General features: G+C 42.7%; 1 protein-coding gene and 1 long non-coding RNA gene across 6 annotated transcripts; both read left to right on the plus strand.

Annotated features, from left to right (window-relative positions):
- The first annotated feature begins 118 nt into the window (after positions 1-118).
- On the plus strand, positions 119-3,083 carry LOC128630472 (uncharacterized). 3 transcript variants are annotated; one of them, XR_008394857.1, is made up of 4 exons: positions 119-172; positions 301-435; positions 1,375-1,428; positions 1,520-3,083. It is a non-coding gene; the product is annotated as an uncharacterized LOC128630472 (long non-coding RNA). The 3 variants fall into 3 exon arrangements; XR_008394856.1 differs by having other exon boundaries at positions 141-178; XR_008394855.1 differs by having other exon boundaries at positions 134-435.
- Positions 3,084-3,154: 71 nt separating this feature from the next.
- On the plus strand, positions 3,155-15,804 carry LOC128630473 (serine/arginine repetitive matrix protein 1-like). 3 transcript variants are annotated; one of them, XM_053678977.1, is made up of 12 exons: positions 3,155-3,208; positions 3,728-3,936; positions 4,093-4,181; positions 4,315-4,367; positions 6,590-6,746; positions 9,501-9,798; positions 9,939-10,041; positions 10,977-11,057; positions 11,162-11,951; positions 12,044-12,137; positions 13,110-13,154; positions 14,214-15,804. In XM_053678977.1, the coding sequence occupies exons 11-12, from the start codon at positions 13,124-13,126 to the stop codon at positions 15,026-15,028; spliced, it is 846 nt and encodes a 281-aa protein (XP_053534952.1). In that variant the 5' UTR covers positions 3,155-3,208; positions 3,728-3,936; positions 4,093-4,181; positions 4,315-4,367; positions 6,590-6,746; positions 9,501-9,798; positions 9,939-10,041; positions 10,977-11,057; positions 11,162-11,951; positions 12,044-12,137; positions 13,110-13,123; the 3' UTR covers positions 15,029-15,804. The 3 variants fall into 3 exon arrangements, with proteins under 3 accessions (XP_053534952.1, XP_053534953.1, XP_053534954.1); XM_053678978.1 differs by lacking the exons at positions 3,155-3,208; positions 3,728-3,936; positions 4,093-4,181; positions 4,315-4,367 and adding an exon at positions 5,470-6,314; XM_053678979.1 differs by lacking the exons at positions 3,155-3,208; positions 3,728-3,936; positions 4,093-4,181; ... (6 more) ...; positions 12,044-12,137; positions 13,110-13,154 and adding an exon at positions 13,187-13,560.
- The last annotated feature ends 6,574 nt before the right edge of the window (positions 15,805-22,378 follow it).

The raw sequence follows: 22,378 nt of genomic DNA on the forward strand, positions 1-22,378 counted from the left end.
GTATATCTTATCCTCTATCGTGTTTAAGAAGAAGAGGATAATGAAGCTTTTTATGAAATAATATTTGGGTTTATTTTATTTTATCCTCACAGATTCAAATTTACGTCAACGTCCGTTACGTTGGTGACGTCACCGCGAGCGCGAGAAGTCGAACTGAGGAGCAGAAACCGTTGTTAGTGTTAGTTCTGGCCCGTTTGGACCCAAACTAAAGCGAGTTTATTCGGTTCTGTGTAACCGAACCCGTTCTGTTCTGTATTGTGTGTATGTGTGTAGTTAACGGTGTTAACACCTGTGTTTCAGGTGTATCAGTATGAAGCAGGCGGTGACGGCGCACTGATTCACTCTCGGAGCTCGGTTCACTAATGACCGAATCACCGTGGAACCGACTAAAGATAACTCACACCCGCACGGAGAAGAAGAACAAGAGGAGGAGAAGTGAGAAATAACATTTTATAACTTTTTTTATTCACTTCTCTGGTTCAATATTAATGTTAATATTATACAAATATGCTAGCGGTGCTAGCTTTTGAGGAGGCAGTCTAGTCCACGCATGCGCAGTGTAATTAATAAGCAAGCTAATCGAAACGTGATTAGCAAATAGGTCGATGTTATTTTTGATTCTATTTAAAACGATGAATTCACTCTATCAATAACTGCCCAGTCTGAGAATATTGCATGATTTACTTTTATAAGTGGACGTGGCAGAACGACATGTAGCTTCACTGGCTAATTAGAGCTCTTTTTCTAATTTAATGGCTGAGTCATCCGGCTTCGCGCATGCGCAGTGTGGGTTTAGGCGCTGTAGTCTTCTTCTTTTGAATTATTATTATTATTATTATTATTATTATTATTATTATTATTATTGAGACCATCTGGGGTGAATTTGGAGCATGTGGGGGGTTTGAGTGAACCCAGAATGACCTATAAATATCCTTTTAATATCTCCAGAACTGAAGCAGCACAAACAAAAAATTTTACGGCACAAACCAGCACAAACTATTCTGCCGATGTTTTGTGTTGGTGGGGGGCACCTTCACGCAGGGTGTGTGTGTGTGTGTGTGTGTGTGTGTGTGTGTGTGTGTGTGTCTTTGTATGCTCTTCAAATATCCAGGTGTTAGATGGTCAAGTGTGTAGTGTACAGATAGAGTGCACAATTTAAGAAATTGGAACCAGTCAGAGAGAGGACATCGTAATAAGAACAGGAAGCACTGACCAAATAAGGAAATAGATTAAACCGGTACACGGCATATGGGAGGCAGGAGATCGTGACAGTTATGTTGAATTATAACGTGTTGGATTATAGAAATAAATAAAGTGGTACTGGTGTGTTTGTGTGTGTGTGTGTGTGTGTGTGTGTGTGTGTGTGTGTTTTAGGATGAGCTGGAGTGGGGCAAAGAGAACTGCATTCAGATCAAATGGATACGAGAGGTTATGACTCTCTCTCCCTCACTCGCACACATCTATACACACACTTCTTGACACAGATCCCTAACTATCATTTCTGGTGTGTGTGTGTTAGAGGTGGCCGAGTTGTTTGAGGATCTGAAGAATCGAGTGTCACAATTCAACATGCACATCAGCGAAACTTCTCCCTCTGACTACACCAGCGCGCACACAGAAATTCATAGTGCAGGTAACACACACCCACACGAGTAGAACAGGTGTAGTTTAACAGCATATGTGTATAAAGAGGCTTTTTTCTTCAGGTCAAAATATATACAGCAGGGGTGCCCAAGTGCAGGTAGATTGCCATTAAAAAAAAAGATGTTAGTTGACGTACAGGGCAGCCAGTCTGAGATCTCGTCTTTTCTCTCACCACGCGTGTGCGATCAAGCGCGCCAGTGCTAAAGGCTAGCGAGCGAAATCGCGGGGAGAGGACATTTTTCAGTCTTTTAAAGACTTAATTGACAAAACCCAGCTCCCAGTGTGCAAATTGATATCAGTCAATGGTTGAGCAGCGCAAATGGATTCATTGCCAAGTGCAGGGAAGACGATGCTTTCCCTGACTTCCTTAGCTACCACTGCATAATACACCAACAAGCCTTGTGTGCAAGAATGCTAGACATGAAAGAGATCATGGATGTGGCAACAAAGATCGCCTGTTCTATACGTGCTAGATCACTTCAAAGACGGCTGTTCCGTGCACATCTGGAGAAGGCAGACTGCGACCAATCAGCTCCTGCTACACACTGACATCAGATGGCTTAGTAGGGGTAAATTCCTGCAGAGATTTCGAGAGCTCTGTCTGGAGATAAGCGAGTTTCTTTTTGCTGTTAAACATTCAGAATACACTCAACTCAGTGATGATCAGTGGCTGCTGGACTTTTTTTAACCGAGCATTTTTAACCGATCTGACCAACTTAATTTGGAGCTGCAAGGAAAAGACAAAAATTAAAGGCAGTTAATGCCTTTAAACGGAAAATGCAACTTCTGTTCTCAAAGCTGCAGCGCCATGTTTTTGGGAACTTCCAAAACCTCGCGTCAGATCTGGAGACGCAGCGGAAGGCTTGTGCGCAATTTAACATTGCACGCTACACGGAGCAGATTGACAGCTGTCGGTCAGAGTTTGACAGACGCTTCAAGACTTTGCTTTACTGGAGCCATTTGCCACATTCATGTGCTACCCGTTTAGGGACATTGTTGAGGTTGATTCACTCGCATCGAAAATTGCAACGCTGTTCACCTGAACTCGTCTGAAGTGGAGGATGAGATTTTGAAACTACAGACTGACATTCAGCTGAAGTCCAGGGCTCATGGACAGTTTTGGAACTTACTCACAGGGGAAAATTACCCAAACATGAGGAAATGTGCCACCTCCTTGACTGCATTATTTGGCTCTACTTATTTATGTGAGTCAGCCTTTTCCCACATGAAGATCATTAAGTCCAAATACTGTTCCACAATGACTGATCATCATTTGGAGGCCTGCTTGAGGCTGGCTACCAGCAGCTACTGTCCGGACTATGGAACCCTGGCTGATTCTATTCAGTGCACGTCGTCAGAGTAAGGTAATGACCAAAAATGTACTGAATTGTAGCGTCCCATAAGGGCTCATGCAGTTATGCAAGGTACATGAACATATTGTGTGTGTGTGTGTGTGTGTGTGTAGATATATATATATATATATATTCTCCCAGAGGTCTCTCTGTCTCTCCTCCTCACGCAGTAGAGACTTCCTCTCCATCTCAACGTTTAACCCGCTGAAGAGGTGGAGACTTGGGCAGGGGGATAGTGTATCTCACACTTCAGATATACACGGTACACATACACACACACACACACACACACACACTGCAACGAGCATCATCAGATGAGTCATAGTTACATTTTAAGTGAGAGTAGTCATGTGACCACATCCCCTAGACAGTGTGATGTTTAGATGATGTTCTGTACATTAGTGCTGTTCTGTTACAGGTCTCTCTCTTTGTGTCTCTGTCTCTCTCACTCACTGTGTGTGTGTGTGTCTCTCTCTCAGGGTGAATGTGGATTTTCAGAATCAGTCAGTGAGCCCTGTCGGGGTTCTGAGCAGCTCCATTGAGCTGGAGAATCTTCCGTCTAACCCTGTCTTTATCGTCAATATCACCGAGGTGTCTGTTCCGCCTCTTTCACTTTCAGTGCACAAATAAAAAAAAGCAGTGGCTCCTGTGTGTGTGTGTGTGTGTGTGTGTGTGTGTGTGTGTGCACTAACTGGATTTGTGTGTGTGTGTGTGTGTGTGGGTCATCGAAGTGGGGCATTTCTGGGGTTTCCAGGCTCACGAGGCAAGTCTGGAGAAACAGAGGTGGCTGACAGTGGCCGTTAATACACGGGCGCTCTACCCACTTCCTGTCTCACTTTATCCAAATCTTCTGTGTCTCGCCCCTTTCTCTGAAACTCACACCAAACCTGGGAACTACTACAGAGCCAAAATACTGCATGTCATGGGGAGTAATGTGGAGGTAACATCTGTACGCACACACGCACACGCACACACACACACACACACACACACGGACACACGGACACCTACTAAAGTGCCTCCGTGATGGAGAATGGAGTGGTTACAGGAAAACTGCACATTGAGTGTACGTGTGTGTGTGTGTGTGTGTGTACAGGTGTTCTTTGTGGACTTTGGAAACACTTCCAAGGTGCCATGTAACTTTCTCTGGAACTTCCTGCTGACCGGCAAGCTCTGCCCTTTCAGGTATTGTCTCTATGGCAACAATTTAGGCTGTAAACATTAAACACTTCATCTCCAACAACACGTAGTTAATCCAGAATAGTGTGTACCAGAAGTGTATATACTGAGGGGAGAGTGTGTGTGTGTGTTTGTTCAGGCTCAGGAGTTCAGCGTGGCGTGTTTGGCATCATCGGCACAGTCAGTCAAGAAGTCAGTGTTATAGAGTAAAAGTCTTTTAATTCATTCAGTACAGCAATATCAAGAAACACAAACAAACATCACAAGCTCTTCACACAACTTGGTGACGTCTTCCACGTCCTTCATCTGAAAACACACAGACGAAATAGAAATCACACACTTTATTAATCTGCATAATTTTCTGCGGCTGGTTCATGTAAATACTCGTACAGTCAGGCAGGTGTTGGTTGTTTAAGGAAACTTTCTATTTAACAAAAAAAAATTCAGCTCATCACAAAGCTTTTGGTGACGTCTTCCACCTCTTCCTGAAAAGACACAGACGAAATAGAAATCACACACTGCAAGGACACAGCCAGGTTCTGTTTAACACACACCTGAGAGGAGATAAACCAGCTGAACTTTATAATCTTACATTAAACATCCAACAAGCAGCTTTTGGGTCACAGTGACTACGTTTACATGGACAGCAGTAATCTAATTATTGACCTTATTCTGAGTAAGATCATAATGTGATTAAGGTGTTTACATGCGTTGCTTTTAGAATATTCCTGTCATGTTCCCGTTTTAATTGTTATAGAACATAATTAGATTAACAGCCCGCGTCATTACGTCACCGCCGTCCCTCCAGAATTTCACGTATCAACATACAGTTCGTCTTCGTTATGGAACCGTATACAGTTTTGCATGTTTTTATTTATTTTTTTTACGAACGCTTTAAGTGCAGTTAATTATTTGTCATGCTGTACGTGCAAATACACAACTGCTTGAAGCCGTGGGCTGCGTCCCAAATCACGTAGTTACTGTCTATATAGTAGCCGAGATACATGTATTTTTCCCCACTACAGGCCTATAGTAGGAAAGTATGCGATTTGGGACACAGCCGAATTCTCTTGTTCGCCGTAAAACTGCCGTGTGTGATCGTGTCCTGTCGCAAAATGTGGTGAAAACTCTCACACGACGTTCATAGTGTGATTAAGGTGTTTACATGTCTGTAATACACGTCCATAATGCGACTAAAACAGGAGTACTCCACCTGTCTTAATTAGATTAGTGCTTACTTCGATTATGACCTTAATTAGATTAAGGTAAGTAAAAATTGCACAGTTTCATTCACAGTTCTATTCACAGTTCCATGCTGTGTAGATGTTCTGCTCATCCTCACTGTACCGTAAAGGTCAGAACCTCACATCTGTAACCTTGTAGCTTTCCTTAATCAACACGACTGCAACCAAGCTTGTGTGTCACTACTATTTTTAGATCTCCGCCTCAAAAGTATTGGCGCCCTGCGCGTCCGCCTCTCAAATCTATTGGCGCCCTGTGCGTCCGGCTCTCAAATCTATTGGCGCCCTACACGGCCGGCACTCAAATCTATCGCCGCCCTACGCGGCCGGCTCTCAAATGTATTGGCGCCCTACGCATCCGGCTCTCAAAACTATTGGTGCCCTTAGCGTCGGCTCTCAAAAGTATTGGCGCCCTTCACGGGCAGCTCTCAAAAGTATTGGCACCCGATCCAAATTTTGCCACAGCAAGCACCACGCACATTTTCTTCAGGAAATGTCCCTTAAAATAATAAAAAGTCTCTCACTCGGCTGTGTGTCGAGATAAACGTAAAAACATCTTGAGCTTGTGTTCACCACAGAACTTATTTCCGGCATTTAACCCAAAACCCCATTGACGGAAGTGCTAATATGCTGACTCGTTTCTGGGTTTCACGACTCATTCCTGCAGCACTCTGTAAGACGGGCTATTGTTATCAAACCATTGAAATCGGATAAGCAGCTTTGGTAATGATTCTTTAAATGAACCGATTCAGAATCCTCTTCTTGAATCGTTTGAGTCATTCTCACTCGGTCAGGGTTGCGCGTGTGGGTTGCTTTTCCTGCATGTGTAATCAGCACGTGTTCACAGACCGTAAATCCCGACCCCATGGTAGACACTCGACAGAAATTTCATACTAAAGTAAGTATTTTATATTTTCTGGGTCTAAACAGAGCAGAAGTATTGCTAATGTGTTGTACAGGTTCTATTGGACTGGTGAACTGTGAGGATTTGTATATTTAACCCAGTTTAATATGGCCTGCTTTCTACAGTCAGAGACAAGTAAATCTGTTCTAATGTTCATTTATTTTCCATAGATAAAACAAATGTTTGCTTACACATGAATACGTACTTTATCCCTTCAGAATGGTGGAGATTTGTCTCTTAACTATTTTAAATTTGCTTCTCTTCAACAGGTTGTGTTTGAGTTGTGCAGGCTTGTGTCACCTGACTTAAAGAAGGCATTGTTTGAAGGGCTTGATCAGCACCTCCCACGACTCCTGCAGTTGTACAACACCGAGAGGCAGTGAAATACCCGAAATCCCACATGTGATGACCCGCATTGATCAAGAGGTAAGTCTAATGAACTTTAGTTTGTTCTGCTCCAGAAATGAGCCGATATCCAGCAGAACAGCACTGATAGTTGTGTAATAGACGTGCACAGTAGAGCTGTCGTGATTAATAAATAAACTTATAAATGTGATTACTTGATGAACGTAGACAAAACTCTATAAATGTGAAATGTTTTGTTGAAGTTCAGATTAAACTCTGATGTACAGAATCTTCAACAGAGATCTGCAGAAAGATTTTGAATGCCTGTCATTCACCAGAACAAATTTGCAGTTGATCAGTCTGTCTAAAAGAAAAAATCTAAACACACAATATAAAATTCCTGCAGTGTGAATAAAGCCTTTGTGTTGCTTTTAGCAAACATGTCTAGTACTCTCGGTTCAATGTACACAATTTACCCCATTTAAATGCATTTTGGAAATTGTTCCACATGGCCTTAAAGTGTGAATATTCACTGTATGCCAAATAAGTAATCAAAGAATGGAATGGATTTTTTTCTTCTCTAATGGACCATTAATCACAATTATAAAAGATGATGCATCAGGTACAAAGTATCAGCCCCCCCCCCCCAAAAAAAAAAATAGGTGCATGACTTCTGCTACACCATTTCCACTGTGTGTGTGTGTGTGTGTGTGTGTGTGTGTGTGTGTGTGTGTTTACAAATCACTTTGAGGTAAAAATATTTTAAGGCAGCCACTTTCACCTTCCTACAACAATTGGTGACTGGTCTGAGGTGAAGCTTCTTGTCATGTTACTGTGGTCATGGATCACATTGTGGGGATCTCTGTAATGTAACCGTTTCTGTAATTATCCTTACTTGCCTTTGCTCTTTTGTGCTTCTGTGTCTTCTGTTGGTGCTTTATTCTGCTTTTTAGGGCCCAAGCACCTCTGCTGCGAAGCCCTATTGGATCTGCTCCTTTTTTAAATTATTATTAATTTTTTCATGCATTCGTGTCGTTTTTAAGTGCCTAAACGTACCCGAAAACTCACGAAACTTGGCAAACGCGCCAGCACTGGTGAAAATTTAAGTTACGTAGGGCATGGTCGAGGAGCTCCATAGCACCCCCGAATGCAGGCGATGGTCAGGGTGAAGTTGCTCCGATGTGCACGTGATGTACCATAGTCATTGCTCTCAAAGTTCATCAAGGTTCACATGGTTGTATCTGACTCCACCCAACAGGAAGTTGGTCATGTTGGATGAAATGTTGGATTTTAAAAGTTTCCCATGGTGTTTTGAGAGACTTAACATGGCTGAAAATCCATGAAACTTTGCAGATGCATTTGTCTTACGACATTAATTGATGTGATGTTGCATTTTATCATAGTTGTGCCTCATAGGCTCCATAGCGCCCCCTATGTTTTAAATGCACATTTGACATCATTGGAATGCTCAAACTATTATTTCACACACTTGTTAAAGTATGGCAAAATTATGTTTATTTGGTCATTTAACTTAGGTGTGGCAAAACTAAACTCAGCAGGAAGTCAGCATTTTGATTTTTCTCTTAATTTTTTCCTCCGTTTTTTGCCATTTCCAGGCCTTGTACTTTAACGTACTCCTCCTGGAGCTTTCATCAGATCGGCATCACATTCGGTCAGTCTCATCTACAGGCATTGACGATGCTAAATTGCGAAGCTTTTGAATTTTTGCTGCTCGCCATGGGCGTGGCGCTCTCACAAATTTAGAAGTTTCACCATGAAAAAGGAAGTTGTTATAACTCAAACATAGAATGTCCAATCTAGGGATGTCACGATACCAAAAATCTAGTAGTCGGTACTGATACCAGCAAAAATACTCGATACCATGGTGTGTATAAATAAATAATACTTTTAACTCCTTTGTTTAAACACTTGAGTATTATAAAAAACAATAGTGGCAACAGTCACATAATATAAAAAAAGCAATTACAAAATAGATATATAATAAATATGTAGGCATAAAATGTTTTTTCTTCGAGATGTTCTGAAATGAGGTCTGGTTTCGGTGTATAGTTTGGGGATCTCTGTATACATGAAGTAATTTCTGCCTGGTATCTGGGGTTGAACCGCTGAAGCAGAGAGAGAGGGGGAAGGTGGAGCAATTTCATTTTAGCCCAGAACCTTTAGCTTGCCTTTGCCAGGAGGTTCAGACTTGGCTTTCAACAAGATAAAGAGCCAAGCATACTTCCAAATGAACACCAAAATGCTTTAAGAAACTCAAAATCAGTGTTTTACAATGAGCTTCAAATGTCCTCCATGGTGGCATGGACCAGGACCCCTCGGTCTGCAGCATTACAGGAAGATTTCAGGTTAGACATTATGGGAAGAGTCTCGGTGCTGTTATTGTCTCTGGGGCAGACATCCGTTAACATTGTGACCCCTTCCCTGGAGAGAACAGCATTACAATGCTGAAAACAGTTTTTGTAAATAATAATTCACTACTTAAAGCATGTACCCGAGCTCCTGCTACGCAGTAACTAAAACTGTCTGCAACTCACGTGTTACTTCATTCTTTAGTTCCTTCTCTTAAGTGCAGAGCCTCTGTCAGATTGTGTGATTGATAAAGAAAAGCACATAAATGACAAAATACCAGTTTGAGTGCCTAGTGGTCTAATCAGGAAATGCTCTTTGGAAGCTCAATATATGCACTTATCCGTTTGCATTTTGATTTGGCTGTTAGTGCTGGGGATGTCCTTAAGGTGGTGTGCTGCTTTTGGCAGATTTAGTCATTCTCTTTAGTCACATGAGCACTAATGGTTTTTCTAAATTTTTATGTAGTTTATTTTGGATACAGGCAGAGGAAGCTCAGCGAAAGCTTAAGAGACAGAATGGAGAGGACCCAGGTAAGCTATTTCTTCAGTGATTGTAGTCATATCTGAAAATGATTGGTCAGTTGAATGCAGATTGCTGAAGTGTGAGTGTCTGTGTGTGTCGTAGCCCTGCCTCCATTCTGCCCACTGTTTGCCAGCTTGGGAAACATTCTGCAGTGTGACGTGCTGCTTGGCATGCTGGGAGCTGTGCTGCAGTGGGCTATGGAGCCCAGGGAGGACACTGGTCTGAGTCCATGCTGCAGAGGGTAAATGTTTGGATGTTTTGTTAAAATGACATGATAGTGTAGTAAATTCAACAAAATTCCACTTGCTATGCTGTGTTCATGAGCATCACTTTTTAATGACTGAGTAGTGTTCACAATTCTGTATGTGTGTGTTGCTACAGGTGCTGCACTTGATAGGCATGGCTCTGCTGGAGGAGCAGCAACAGCTAGAGAACATTGGGGATGACGATGAAGTTACTTTCAACTTCACCCTCAAAATCTCCCGTAAGTTTTGTACATCATCTCACACAATAGAAAGTCTCAAGCCTGTATCACAGGTCCCGGTGAACCCCCCGGCAACACTACAAGCATCCTGGCTCTGTTAGAGACCTTGCAGTGCACGCCTCACTTGGAAGTGCACAAAGACATGATTCGCTGGATCCTTAAAGTGAAATTACATCTTGATTATGTTTGCAATTTGCCTTACTCTCTCTATGCGTGCACCTAATATGTCCACCAGGTGGCAGCCTAGCATGTTTTGCAATTCGCTCACTGAAGGTAGGTGCAACATACAAAAGATGAGCGTTTTTACCATGAAGTTTAAAGCAGTGCTGCATCAAGACCTGTTTGAAATCCAAGCAGTGCAACACCGCTCAAGGTGGCGTGGCCGGTAGGCAAAGCAGCACCTCTCACCACGGTGAAGCACAAATGCTTCACTGTCCCAAAGCGGTTTTGCTGCTGATCATCTGTAGGTGGCCCTAGGGGTGTTTTGATGTGGATTATTGTGCGTGTTACTTAAAAGCTGTATGTCAACATGAATATTTAAATGACATGTAAGGATTGCTTACTACACAAACTGAATTTCAATGCACTGTGATGTGTGCATTTTATTTTCCATATAGTGAAAACTGTCAGGACACCTGCACCAGGCAGAACATGTACATATGAAGGCCATGGTGTAGGCCAAGGCTAATGATGTATTGTAGTATGTACTTTGAAGAGAAACAGGCAAATTAAATGTTAGTAAAATTGTAATGCATCTTCAGTATTTAATGGTATGGTGTGTGTGTGTATATACTTTTTAGTGCACAAATGTGTTCTATTGAACATCTGCTTAGTTTTGCAAGACTTTGATTGTGTGTGCATGTAGTTCTAACTGCACTGCTGTATCGTTTTCTTGTAGAAGTATTTTCCTAAATTATGTGTCTTTTTCTACACAGATGGTGGTTAGTATTAAAATGATGCGCGAGTGCACAGCTGCTGCACCTCCCTGTGAAGGAACAGGGCACTGTCATAAGGAGGTCAGACTTTGAGCAACTTTCTATTCCACTGACATATTAACCATTACCCTTTAAAGTGTTGAAGAGCTTAAATCTACGTGTGTGTGTGTGTGTGTGTGTTGCAGACTGTGTGGGACAAAGACAAAGCATAGAGAAAAAGGAAAGCTGAACTGTGCTGGAAAAAGACAATGGCTCAAACATTAGAGAGCCAGAGTCATTTTATCAATAAGTACATAGATCTGCTCACGCAGGATTCAGAGGATCTGGACGCCTCAGCCTCTACATCAGCAGAGCATAGGTACCTAAGCATGCTCGTAGTGACGCAGTGTTCTTAATAAGTCAACTTGTATTGTATTCTCAATATCCAGTCAGTACATTTATGTCAGTAAATGCATGCATCAACACTTCCTTGACTTTGCTGAGCAGTTGTCTGTTCTTTGTCCTAAAAGTTCTTGCATATAATGGTGGTCTTCACATAACATAAGTAAATTCCCATCCTTAAACTCTTTATCTTGCATATTCATTTCGAGCATTTTCTGTTGGGGTAAATGAGTAGAGAGGATCCTAGGCCATTTTTAGCAATTTCCTGGTGAGTAAAAAAAGATGAATCCATTTATTCAACATTGATTATTTTAACAAATTCAGAGGGACCTTAACATAAAATTAAGGTTATAGTGTACTCGTAACCATCCGTCTCTGCTTGGTACAGCCCCAGTTCATGTGACGGTGCTCTGGTGTGTGTGGGACCTCGTCGTTGGCGTGCCAGAGGAGGAGAGAGGAGGCAGATGGAGATGCGTATCCTGTGTCACGAAGCGCAGGAGATCCTACCTGATGGCACCACCATGGTGCTCGCTGCCTTTGTCCAACGCTCTACGGTCATGTCTAAGAACCGCAAAAGACCCCCTCACAATCCAGGTAAGGTTATGGTTTACAGTGTGCAAGTCAAGTAATTGGATAGGTTTGAGTAGCCAGTGTGCTTATTTCTGAAGGATACATGTGTGTTACAGAGAGCTGTGATCCCCTCTTCATGCACCCTGACCTGTCCTTTGGTACCCATACCGGCAGCTGTGGCCACATCATGCACTCTCACTGCTGGCAGAGGTGAGGAGTTGGGCAAAATGTTACTTCTAGACAGCCTTCTACTTAATCCCAAATAAAAAGTTTTGCTGCTTTCAAATGTTTGTGGATATAGGCAATAGATCAGCAGCTAACAGTAAATAGAGCAATTACAAATAAATTAGCTAGTATTAATCAATCAGTCTGGATGTTTTGTGACCGAAAAGTCAAAAATCTAATTTGTGATGTACAGGAAAGTCTTCATGGATGTGTGGTGATCAATAAGATGTAGATCCAAATTGGATGTGTTTGGCTTAAATATGCGATCTGCATATATATATATATATATATATATGTCCCAATACAGTGAGCTGATCATCGACACAAAGCATGAAACAAAGCTTGCTATGTGCACTTGACTATTTTTCACTGTCTTAGATCAAGCCAGTGTTACTTTCAAAGTCTGTAAACTTATTGTGCCTCGTGGGGAAGCAAAGAACGTTAACCTGATCTGACCTTAGGAGTAAGTGCAGTTCAATTAAATTTTATTTGTACAGTGCTTTTTACAATAGACATTGTCTCAAAGCAGCTTTACAGAAATATCAACACGGTATACAGATATTAAAGGTGTGAATTTATCCCAACTGAGCAAGCCACTGAGTGGCGACGGTGGCAAGGAAAAACTCCCTAAGATGTTTTAAGAGGAAGAAACCTTGAGAGGAACCCGACTCAGAAGGGAACCCATCCTCATCTGGGTAACAACAGATAGTGTGGAAAAAGTTCATTATGGATTTATATGAAGTCTGTATGGCCTTAGGAGCAGCCATAGAGTATCAAAGGCTAAAGAAATCAGGTGATTGAACTTGTTATATATATATACATCAGAATATATCTACTGGACATTATTAAAGTATAATGAGGTGGGGGTCAGAGTGCAGGCTGCTGTGTTAATGCACCCCTGAGCTGAGAGGTGTGTATCATTGAGCTTATGTGTGTTTGTGTCTGGTTTATTTGCAGGTCTTTGAATATCAATGATGCAAACAGGGAGGAGAAATATAACAGGTATTTACATACCAGTCAGTATGTGTGTGTGTGTGTGTGTGTGTATGTGTGTATATGTGTGTGTGTGTGTGTGTGTCTCTGCACCACTTAACTCCTGTCTCCCATTTTTACTGCATTTGTAAAACTGGAGACACTGCAGGGGGAAACCACTCAAACCCTCTAGTGTGTGAATCTCCCAGAGCTTACACATTCAAACTCAAACTACACAAGCACTACAAACGTGTGTGTGTGATTGTATTTGTGTAACAAATACAGTAACAGTAAACCGTTTTTGTGTTGATCTTGATGTATGTTTTGGATCACTGTCCTGCTGGAAGATCCAACCACGGCCAATTTGAAGCTTTCTGTCAGAGGCAGTCAGGTTTTCATTTAATATCTGTTGATATTTGATAGTCCATTACGCCATGTATCCTTTCTCTGTCACTTTGGGGTGGTAGTTGCATCCATCGACTTGGATAAGCAAGTTACAAGCCATCGATAAGGGAAACCAGAGATCAAGATACATCTCAGGTTTTATTTATCTATTTTCATTTATTTATTTTTTTATTTTTTTTAAGAACTCACTTTTTACATTACTTCTAATAAGTCGCCTAAATGCATTCTTAAGTTCATTCTGCTTAAGGCACTCCACAAAAGCTTAGTGGAGTAGTACTCCAGCTACCCAGGAGTAGTTGATTAAAAATAGTCAAGAGTATTTGTTTATAAAACTATTTGTTGAAGCCCTAAAAAGAGCAGTGTTCCTGTGGACCTCAGGGGAAGCAGTAAGGAGCTCTGTTCATTTGAGAACTTTAAGAAAAGTAACCTGGGTGAAGCTCTTCATGAATCTGGGAGATGTTGAGTATGTGCAAAAAATTTAAATATAACATTTAAAAAGTTTAAGATTTCACAGCATATTTGTGTGTGTTATTTCACGGTCTTTTTGTTGTCTTAGACTTTCGTGTTCCCGTGTTTTGTTTCATGCCACAGTATTTTGCCTAGTTGTCTTAGTTTTGTTCTTTGATTGTTTAAATAAATGTTATATACTGCAATTGCTTCTGGCTCAACCTTGAATCGTGACAGAACGAAAGACCAACAATCAGAAGCAGCAGATCGCCAAGATGGATATCTGGGGCGTCAGGATGCCACCAATGTTAGTGGAGTACTTTGCCACGTTGCGCCAACAGTCGGAAGATTACCAAGCTGCGCTACGAAAGCAGCAGGACGCCAGGAATTACCTGGGCTTCAACTTACCGCCTATGTTCATGCAGGACTACGCCATGCTACGCCAACAGGAGGAGGAGTCCAGGTACAAGGGGGAGTTTGTGTTCAGTACAGAGACCCAGCCCGGGACCGACAGGGTGACCTCAGAGCTCGAACCTGAGCTCCACGAGGTGGGCTCACCTGCCGAGCTCCAGCAAAGGGTCAGCGGGGAGGCACTAGCACCAGGCTTTGATGTCCGAGTCCCAGTCAAGTCTCAAGTCCCTAAGGTCCCAGCCAAGCCTCGCGTCCCTGAGGTCCAAATCAAGCCTCGCGTCCCTGAGTTCACGTTCAGGCCTACTGACCCAAATGACCAAATGCGCTCACGCCCAGCCAAGCTCCGCTCACGCCACAGTCCGCCGACACGCACCGCCAAGCTCCGCTCACGCCACAGTCCGCCGACACGCACCGCCAAGCTCCGCTCACGCCACAGTCCGCCGACACGCACCGCCAAGCTCCGCTCACGCCACAGTCCGCCGACACGCACAGCCAAGCTCCGCTCACGCCACAGTCCGCCGACAGGCACAGCCAAGCTCCGCTCACGCCACAGTCCGCCGACAGGCACAGCCAAGCTCTGCCCACGCCCCAGTCCGCCGACACGGCCAGCCAAGCTCTGCCCATGCCCAAGGTTCACATAGTGACCTCAGAGCCTCAGCCTCCCCGTTCAGCTGAGGTCGTCGCTCAGCCTCCCCGTTCAGCTGAGGTCGCTGCTCAGACTCCCCCGTTCAGCTGAGGTCGTCGCTCAGACTCCCCGTTCAGCTGAGGTCGTCGCTCAGACTCCCCGTTCAGCTGAGGTCGTCGCTCAGACTCCCCGTTCAGCTGAGGTCGCCGCCTGCTCCATGGCAACTAGCGTTCCCCCCTTCTGCTTCGAGGAGACCCACGCTCCTCTCCCTGGCTGCACGGGGGACTTCTCTCGGCCTTCCAGTTCAGCTGGGGACATTGCGCCGCTTTCATGCTCTGCCGAGGAAATATCTCAGCCTCCCTGTGCCATTGTAGAAGCCGCCCGGCCTCCTGATTTTGCGGGGGACATTTTCTCCAGGGGGCCAGGACCACCAGATGGAGGACGTATAATTTTGGGCACTACTCCCGGAGCGGGGGAGGGTTCTGTCACGTATCAGGAAGCTCTGGACTCCACTTCCCATCAGCCACTGCACTGCACTACATGTCACATGACCACCTGCACCTGATTCACGTTTTGGTTAATGAGCACTCGTGTGTGTGTGTGTGTGTGTGTGTGTGTGTGTGTGTGTGTGTGTGTGTGTGTGTGTGTGTATATAGCCATTGTCTGCACTGATTCACTGTCTTTTGTTGTATGAGACTACCATGTTACATGTTTTGTTTCATGCCACAGTATTTTGCCTAGTTGTCGTACTGTCTATGTTTTGTTGTTTGTTCATATAATAAATGTTATATATCTGCGATTGCTTCCGAACCCATCCTTGATTTGTGACACCAGGGTGTACAAACGTTTTTTTTTTTTTTTTTTCTTCCTGGTCGCGTATTTAAAATTCTTACTTGAACCGGTACATCTATACGATATATTTTCGTCATGTGTGTGCTTGTGTGTGTATTTGCACATGTATGTGCACATGTGTGTTTTCCTACTATAGGTGTTTAAGGACTCTTTGATCCACCAGAGGACGGGTGATAAGAACCCATGTCGGTACTTCTCTAAGCAGGAGCTGAAGGAGCTTTTCACACTGGAGGACACGTACTCGTCCTCCATTCGGCTGCAGCTGCAGTCGCTCCACTCGTCTGCGTGCCGCTCCGACCCTGAGCTGCAGTGCCACATCTCCTCTCTGAAGGGCATGAATGTGTTTGGCGTGTCCCGTCATGACTTGCTGTTCTCTAATGAGGATACTCTGCAGGACGAGGACAAATATGGTCACAATTTGGCCCATATCTGTTCAGCGGTGCTATATCTAGGCCATATGTGACGGATAATACCAACATGTGGCCCAAACGTACTTGCTATTTGGGATGTCTGGTTGGAATGTGAAAATTTTAGATGCTGGATTGACAGTTATATTATTAAATAACAATATGAACAGCAAGATTATTAATTGGAGTAGCATAAGTAATGAAAATAGCAAATGTTAATATTCATAAATACAGGTAATGGGATTTAGTGTTAATAGTGCAAGAGTAAGTGTAAATATGAATCTGAAACAGATGTGGCTGTTCATCTCAGTGCTTTAATTGAAGAAAAAGTCAAAAAAATTTAGCCATGTTGTATAACATACATAAAGGGCAAGCAGGCGGAGCTTGTGTCCCCAAACATGATCAGTGCTTGCTTTGATGTACAAAACTCCTCATATGGCATAGAGCACGCATCATACAGCATTCCTCAAATCTAGGCCTAATTCTAAACCACTTTAGCTGGAAGACCCACCCACACACTGTGTGTGTCAGTGACTGTGTCTGTATGGTTGGATGATGATGCAGGTGTGTGTGTGTCAGTGACTCAGGTGTCTGTACAGTAAGCTGATGAGCAGTTGTATCTCACTGTCTCCAGTGTTAATGTCAGTGGCCTTCAGAAAAAAGTCCAGTGCTTCCTGTTTCCTCCCTTCAGACAAACACTGTTTCCCAGAATGCACCAGTGAATCAAACGATTCCTCTTGATGTGTGACATCATTTGGACTCTGCACTTCAGTGGCTGCACACTGATGCACAACTTCACTAGAGGCCAGTTGAACGTCAGTGAAGCTTTTTACCATCACCTTCCTCTTCCTCCTTGCACTCAACCATGTGTTCACTAGGCTCTGGCTCGTCCTCTGGCTCCTCCCACTCCTCTAATTTTTCCTCTTTCGTCTCTGGTTTCTCTTCCTCCTCCATATCCTGCAGCTGTGACTGTACTCATGAGCGTGTGCCAGTGTACACCTCAGAGCTCTGGACTCGAAACTTTACATTCTGAAACCCTGTAAGACAGAATTGTGTCCATAGCACATTATCAGTCTTACCCTGTGTGTGTTTGTGTGTGTGTGTGTGTCTGTCTGTCTGTCTGTCTGTCTGTGTAGTCACTTCTTCCATAAGGCATGTGTTGAGCCATGGCTGATGGATCACAGGACTTGCCCGATGTACGTGTGTCATCCTCAAATCCCTCAGAGTAGAGGTGAGGTGTGTGCGTAAATGGATTCATGAGAGTTTCTCATCTCTCTAGAGACGGATGTTGAGGAGCAGCACATGTAGACGGTCACTTCTGCTTTGCATTCGTTTCCCAGCAGCACTGAGTACTTTCACACACACTGTGACTCAGTCTCCAGCATACACCCCAACTCCGAGTCTCTCACACAGCGATGCTGCCTTTTCTGGATATGAATCTCTGCATGCAACAGAGCAGCTGGGTCCTGCTGACCACACACAGTGTGTGTGTGTGTGTGTGTGTGTGTGTGTGTGCACTTCTCACCTTCGTGTGTTTCAGCCTGCCTTGCTGAATTCCAGAAGCTGCTGCTAATAAGCTAGTTTGTTCACTGTGTGTGTGGGGGCGGGGGGGTATTATTTTGGAAGCACACACCTGTATTTGGACTAAACATACTAGCATGACCACAAAAAGATTCAAGATTGTGGCTCAACTGACGAGAGGCCATAAGGTCTGTGAGAACGCTGATATTCTTGTCCTGGGTTCGATGGAAACATGGTGTCAGGACATGCGCTGGTCTGTCAATACAGTTCCCTCTGAAGCCCAGGATTTGTTTTTACTATACACTGAAGACATTTGGGTTTGAGATATGTCGGTCATTTTAAGGACATTCCAAACATGTTCCAATATTTTCGATCATTTGAAAAATGGGTAGGTTTAAACACAAGGTGCCATATTTTAAGTTGTTTGACCATAATTTAATTTCCTAATATTTACATCTAAATTTGTTAATCAACTATTCATCATTTGATCTCAAGCCCAAATGTTTCCCGTATATAGCAAACCAAAAATAATTGCCCTTGCTGTTCTAATACTTTTCTCCATCTAATGGGAATAGCTCAGCAGTGGTGTTCTTCACAGTGGCTGACAGTTTTTGGTCTTGGTCTTGTCACTGAGTTGACCTGTGGAGATCCAGGGCAGGTTTCATGGTGATTTTCTCTGGCATGTGGGGCATCTTCAAGTTACTTGGTTACAGTCATATTTCTATAGCACTTTTCTAGACACTCAAAGTGCTTTACACTGGGAGGAGACCACTAGTGTGTATCCTCCACCTGGATGATGGGACAGTAGTCATAGTGCTCCAGAACTCCCACCACAAACAAGCTATTACTGGAGAGGAGACAGTGATGTAGCCAATTCAGAGATGGGGATTATTAGGGGTGATTGAGAAGGCCAATGAGGGAATTTGGGCAGGACACTGGGGTTATACCCCTACTTTTTTTTTTATTTTATTTTATTTTTATTTATGTTTTATATTTTTAATGACCACAGAGAGTCAGGACCTCAGTTTAATGTCTCATCCAAAAGACGGTGCTGTTTATACAGTAGTGTCCCCGTCACTGTATTGGGGCATTAGACCCCACACAGACCACAGGGTGAGCCCCCCCTGCTGGTCTCACTATTACCACTTCCATCAGCAAGCTTAGTTTTCCCCAGGAGGTCTCCCAGTACTGGCCAGGCTCAACCCTGCTTATCTTCAGTGGGACGCCAGGCAAGAGCTGTAGGGAGAGATGGCTCTGGTTATGTATTTCTGCATTCAGTGATGGACTGGGAACCTGTTTTCTCGTAGCTGCCCTAACTGTTTAGGAGGGCATGCTCCTCAGTGCAGAGGTACACTTCCATATGGAGGCTCTATTCAATGGCTGTACCCTGTGCTGTGATTGGCTTGCAGGTTTGGAGGCAGTGTGTTTGAAGTGCCACTGTACTACGATAAGCCTTTGAGAGTGAAACTCGCAGCTAGGAGACCAGCAAAACACACTGTGACTGTAAACACACACATATGCGTACATGTTCACATACACTATACATACATTTACAGTCACAGGTTTGGATTTAAAAATGCATTTTATTTCATTTCTGTGTGTGAGTTAATGAATGACCTCATGCTGTGGTTAATGGGAGGAAAATCTCTCTTCTCTTTTATCTCTGGGGTGTGTACTGGAGAAACACATAGTTCACCAGCTCCCTCTGCTGGACATGTTGCATTACCTCTCTCTTTCTCGCACACACAGTCCGTATATACTGAATTTGCCATGTGACAGGTGTTCCTGGTTCAGTATGGGTGGAGCTTATGTGAATTTTTTTTCAACTTAATCATGTGACATCCGTTAGCTTTTCTTTCCACTTGTTCAGCTTGATCATCTATTTAATGCTGTATAGCGACTGCTGGGTAGGTAATGTTAATGTTCGCTATGTTAACTAGTGCTGTGTGTAGGTGACGGGCTAGCACAGCTGATATTACTAAACTATTATACTGTTTAATTATAGGCAGGCTTTTATGCCCACAAATACTAAATAAATAAAAACAGAAGCTAGTGGTGATGTTGTACAGTTCAGATTATACTTAAGCTCCGCCCTCACTGACTCAGACACGCCTGTCAATTGGCACAAAAAGCTTGCTATTTAAAAAAAAAAAAAAAAAAATCTTAAAATTATTCTAATTTTACTAACTATTTTACAAAATATCAAAATGTGTCCTTTTATGTGTGTGTGTGTGCTTCACAATGTGGCCTTATTGGTATCTTCTGTACTCTATGAACTACTGATCTGAACTGTTAAATAAGAGGTGTAATTTTAATCAAATTATAGTGATATGAAAATGTAAACTGTAAATAAAGTCTCTTTTTATCATGAATGTGTGTGTCCACTTGGTCCCTTGGCATGAGCGGGGATATTTATCTAGAGTATCAATTTCTATACGAAGTCTTTAGTAACAGCATTTCTCTGAAGATGATTTAATGGAGCTTGTGTTTAGAGTGTAACTTGTACTTTAGTTTTCTTCATTTTCCCAAAATTTAACACCAGATACTTCACAGTACACGAATACCACATGGAGATACAAACTTTATAGTTGACGTGAGGGTAACACTGGTTACACAAGGGTAATAGGGTTGACACTGAGGTAACACTGTTTACACAAGGGTAACAGGCTTGACACTGAGGTAACACTGGTTACACAAGGGTAACAGGCTTGACACTGAGGTAACACTGGTTACACAAGGGTAACAGGCTTGACACTCCAATGTAAACCCTTGAGAAATTAAACATTTTCAACACATCTGTAATAAAGCTGCAACTTTTGGGGTTTTGAGGGGGGTTTTTTTTTTGGAGAGTTTTTTCAGGTTTGGAGGGTTTAAGGGATTTTTGGACTGTTTTGGCGGGTTTTGGGGTTTTGAGTTTTTTAGCATTTCGGAGGGTTTCAGAGGTTTTCTGAGTTTTTTTTAGGGTTTTGTAGGGCATTGGAGTGTGATGATCATGGTGACAATTTGACGATGTTGATGACGACGATGATGTTGACGATGATGATCATGATGACGCTGATGGTGACGATGATGATGATAGACTCAACTGGTAGAGGAGGAGGTGTTGGACTCATCCATAGTCAAAATCTAGTCGTCACACAAAAACCTAAGCATAAATTTAATTCTTTTGAAATTCTTTATACCAGTATAAGTTATGTAGCCACAAAAAATAAGTCAATTCCTCTAATTATTATTTACAGACCCCCAGGGCCATATACTGAATTTCTTAGTGAATTTGCAGACTTTGTCTCAAACCTGGTTGTGTCTGTAGACAAAGCATTAATCGTCGGAGACTTTAATATTCATTTTGATAACCTGGAAGACCCTCTAAGAATAGCGGTTGTGTCCATCTTAGATTCAGTAGGGATTAATCAGAACGTAATCGGGCCTACTCATAATGGTGGTCACACTCTTGACCTCATACTAACATACGGACTAAGTATAGAAAATATTATCATTTTTCCGCAGTCTGAAGTTGTCTCAGACCATTATCTTATCTCGTTCATAATACGTATTGATCATAATATTTCCACCTCGTCTCGCTACCGCGTAAAACGTACCTACACATCAGCTACTGCACAGAGCTTCATAAATAACCTCGCAGAAACATCAATTAGATTAGGATCACCGTCAGATCACACAGAACTCGATCAGGCGACTGAAAGCTTGGAGTCAACACTCCGCTACACGCTAGATAGAGTGGCTCCACTCAAAAGGAAAATAATTAGAGAAAAAAAATTAGCACCCTGGTATAACGATCAAACGCGAACCTTAAAACAGACAACTCGACAATTAGAACGTAAACGGCATCAAACCAAACTGGTGATATTTCAAACAGCATGGAAGGAGAGCCTACTGAAATATAGGAAATCTCTTGGCGATGCTAGAAAAATCTATTTCTCCACCTTAATAGGAGACAACAAAAACAATTCTAGATTCCTTTTCAACACAGTAGCAAAATTAACTAGGAATAAAACCACTACAGAGAGAAACACTCAATCATTACATAGCAGTGAAGATTTCATGAAATTTTTCAATGATAAGGTTGAAAATATTAGACGTGAAATACAGGCCATTAAATTAAAACCGGACAGTACTGTAACAAACCCATTACATGACAATGTAGCAATATCAGATCAATGTTTAGAGTGTTTTGCTCCGCTTAGAGAGACCGAACTAGCTACATTAATCTCTTCAGCCAATTCATCAACTTGCATACTAGATCCCGTACCTACATGTTTGTTTAAACAGATTGGTCCAGTAGTAATTGAGCCACTTCTAAATATAATCAATTCTTCCCTTAGCACTGGCTATGTACCTAAATCACTTAAATTAGCAGTTATTAAACCCTTGATTAAAAAACCTGATCTTGACCCGTCTCAATTGTCCAACTATAGACCAATATCAAATCTCCCCTTCATCTCTAAGATTTTAGAAAAGGTTGTAGCAAAGCAGTTATGCTCGTACTTAGATAGGAATAACATTCATGAAATGTATCAGTCAGGATTTAGACCTCATCATAGCACAGAGACAGCGTTAGTTAAAGT

This window comes from Ictalurus punctatus, unplaced genomic scaffold, assembly GCF_001660625.3.
Source record: "Ictalurus punctatus breed USDA103 unplaced genomic scaffold, Coco_2.0 Super-Scaffold_100056, whole genome shotgun sequence".
NCBI lineage: Eukaryota > Metazoa > Chordata > Actinopteri > Siluriformes > Ictaluridae > Ictalurus > Ictalurus punctatus.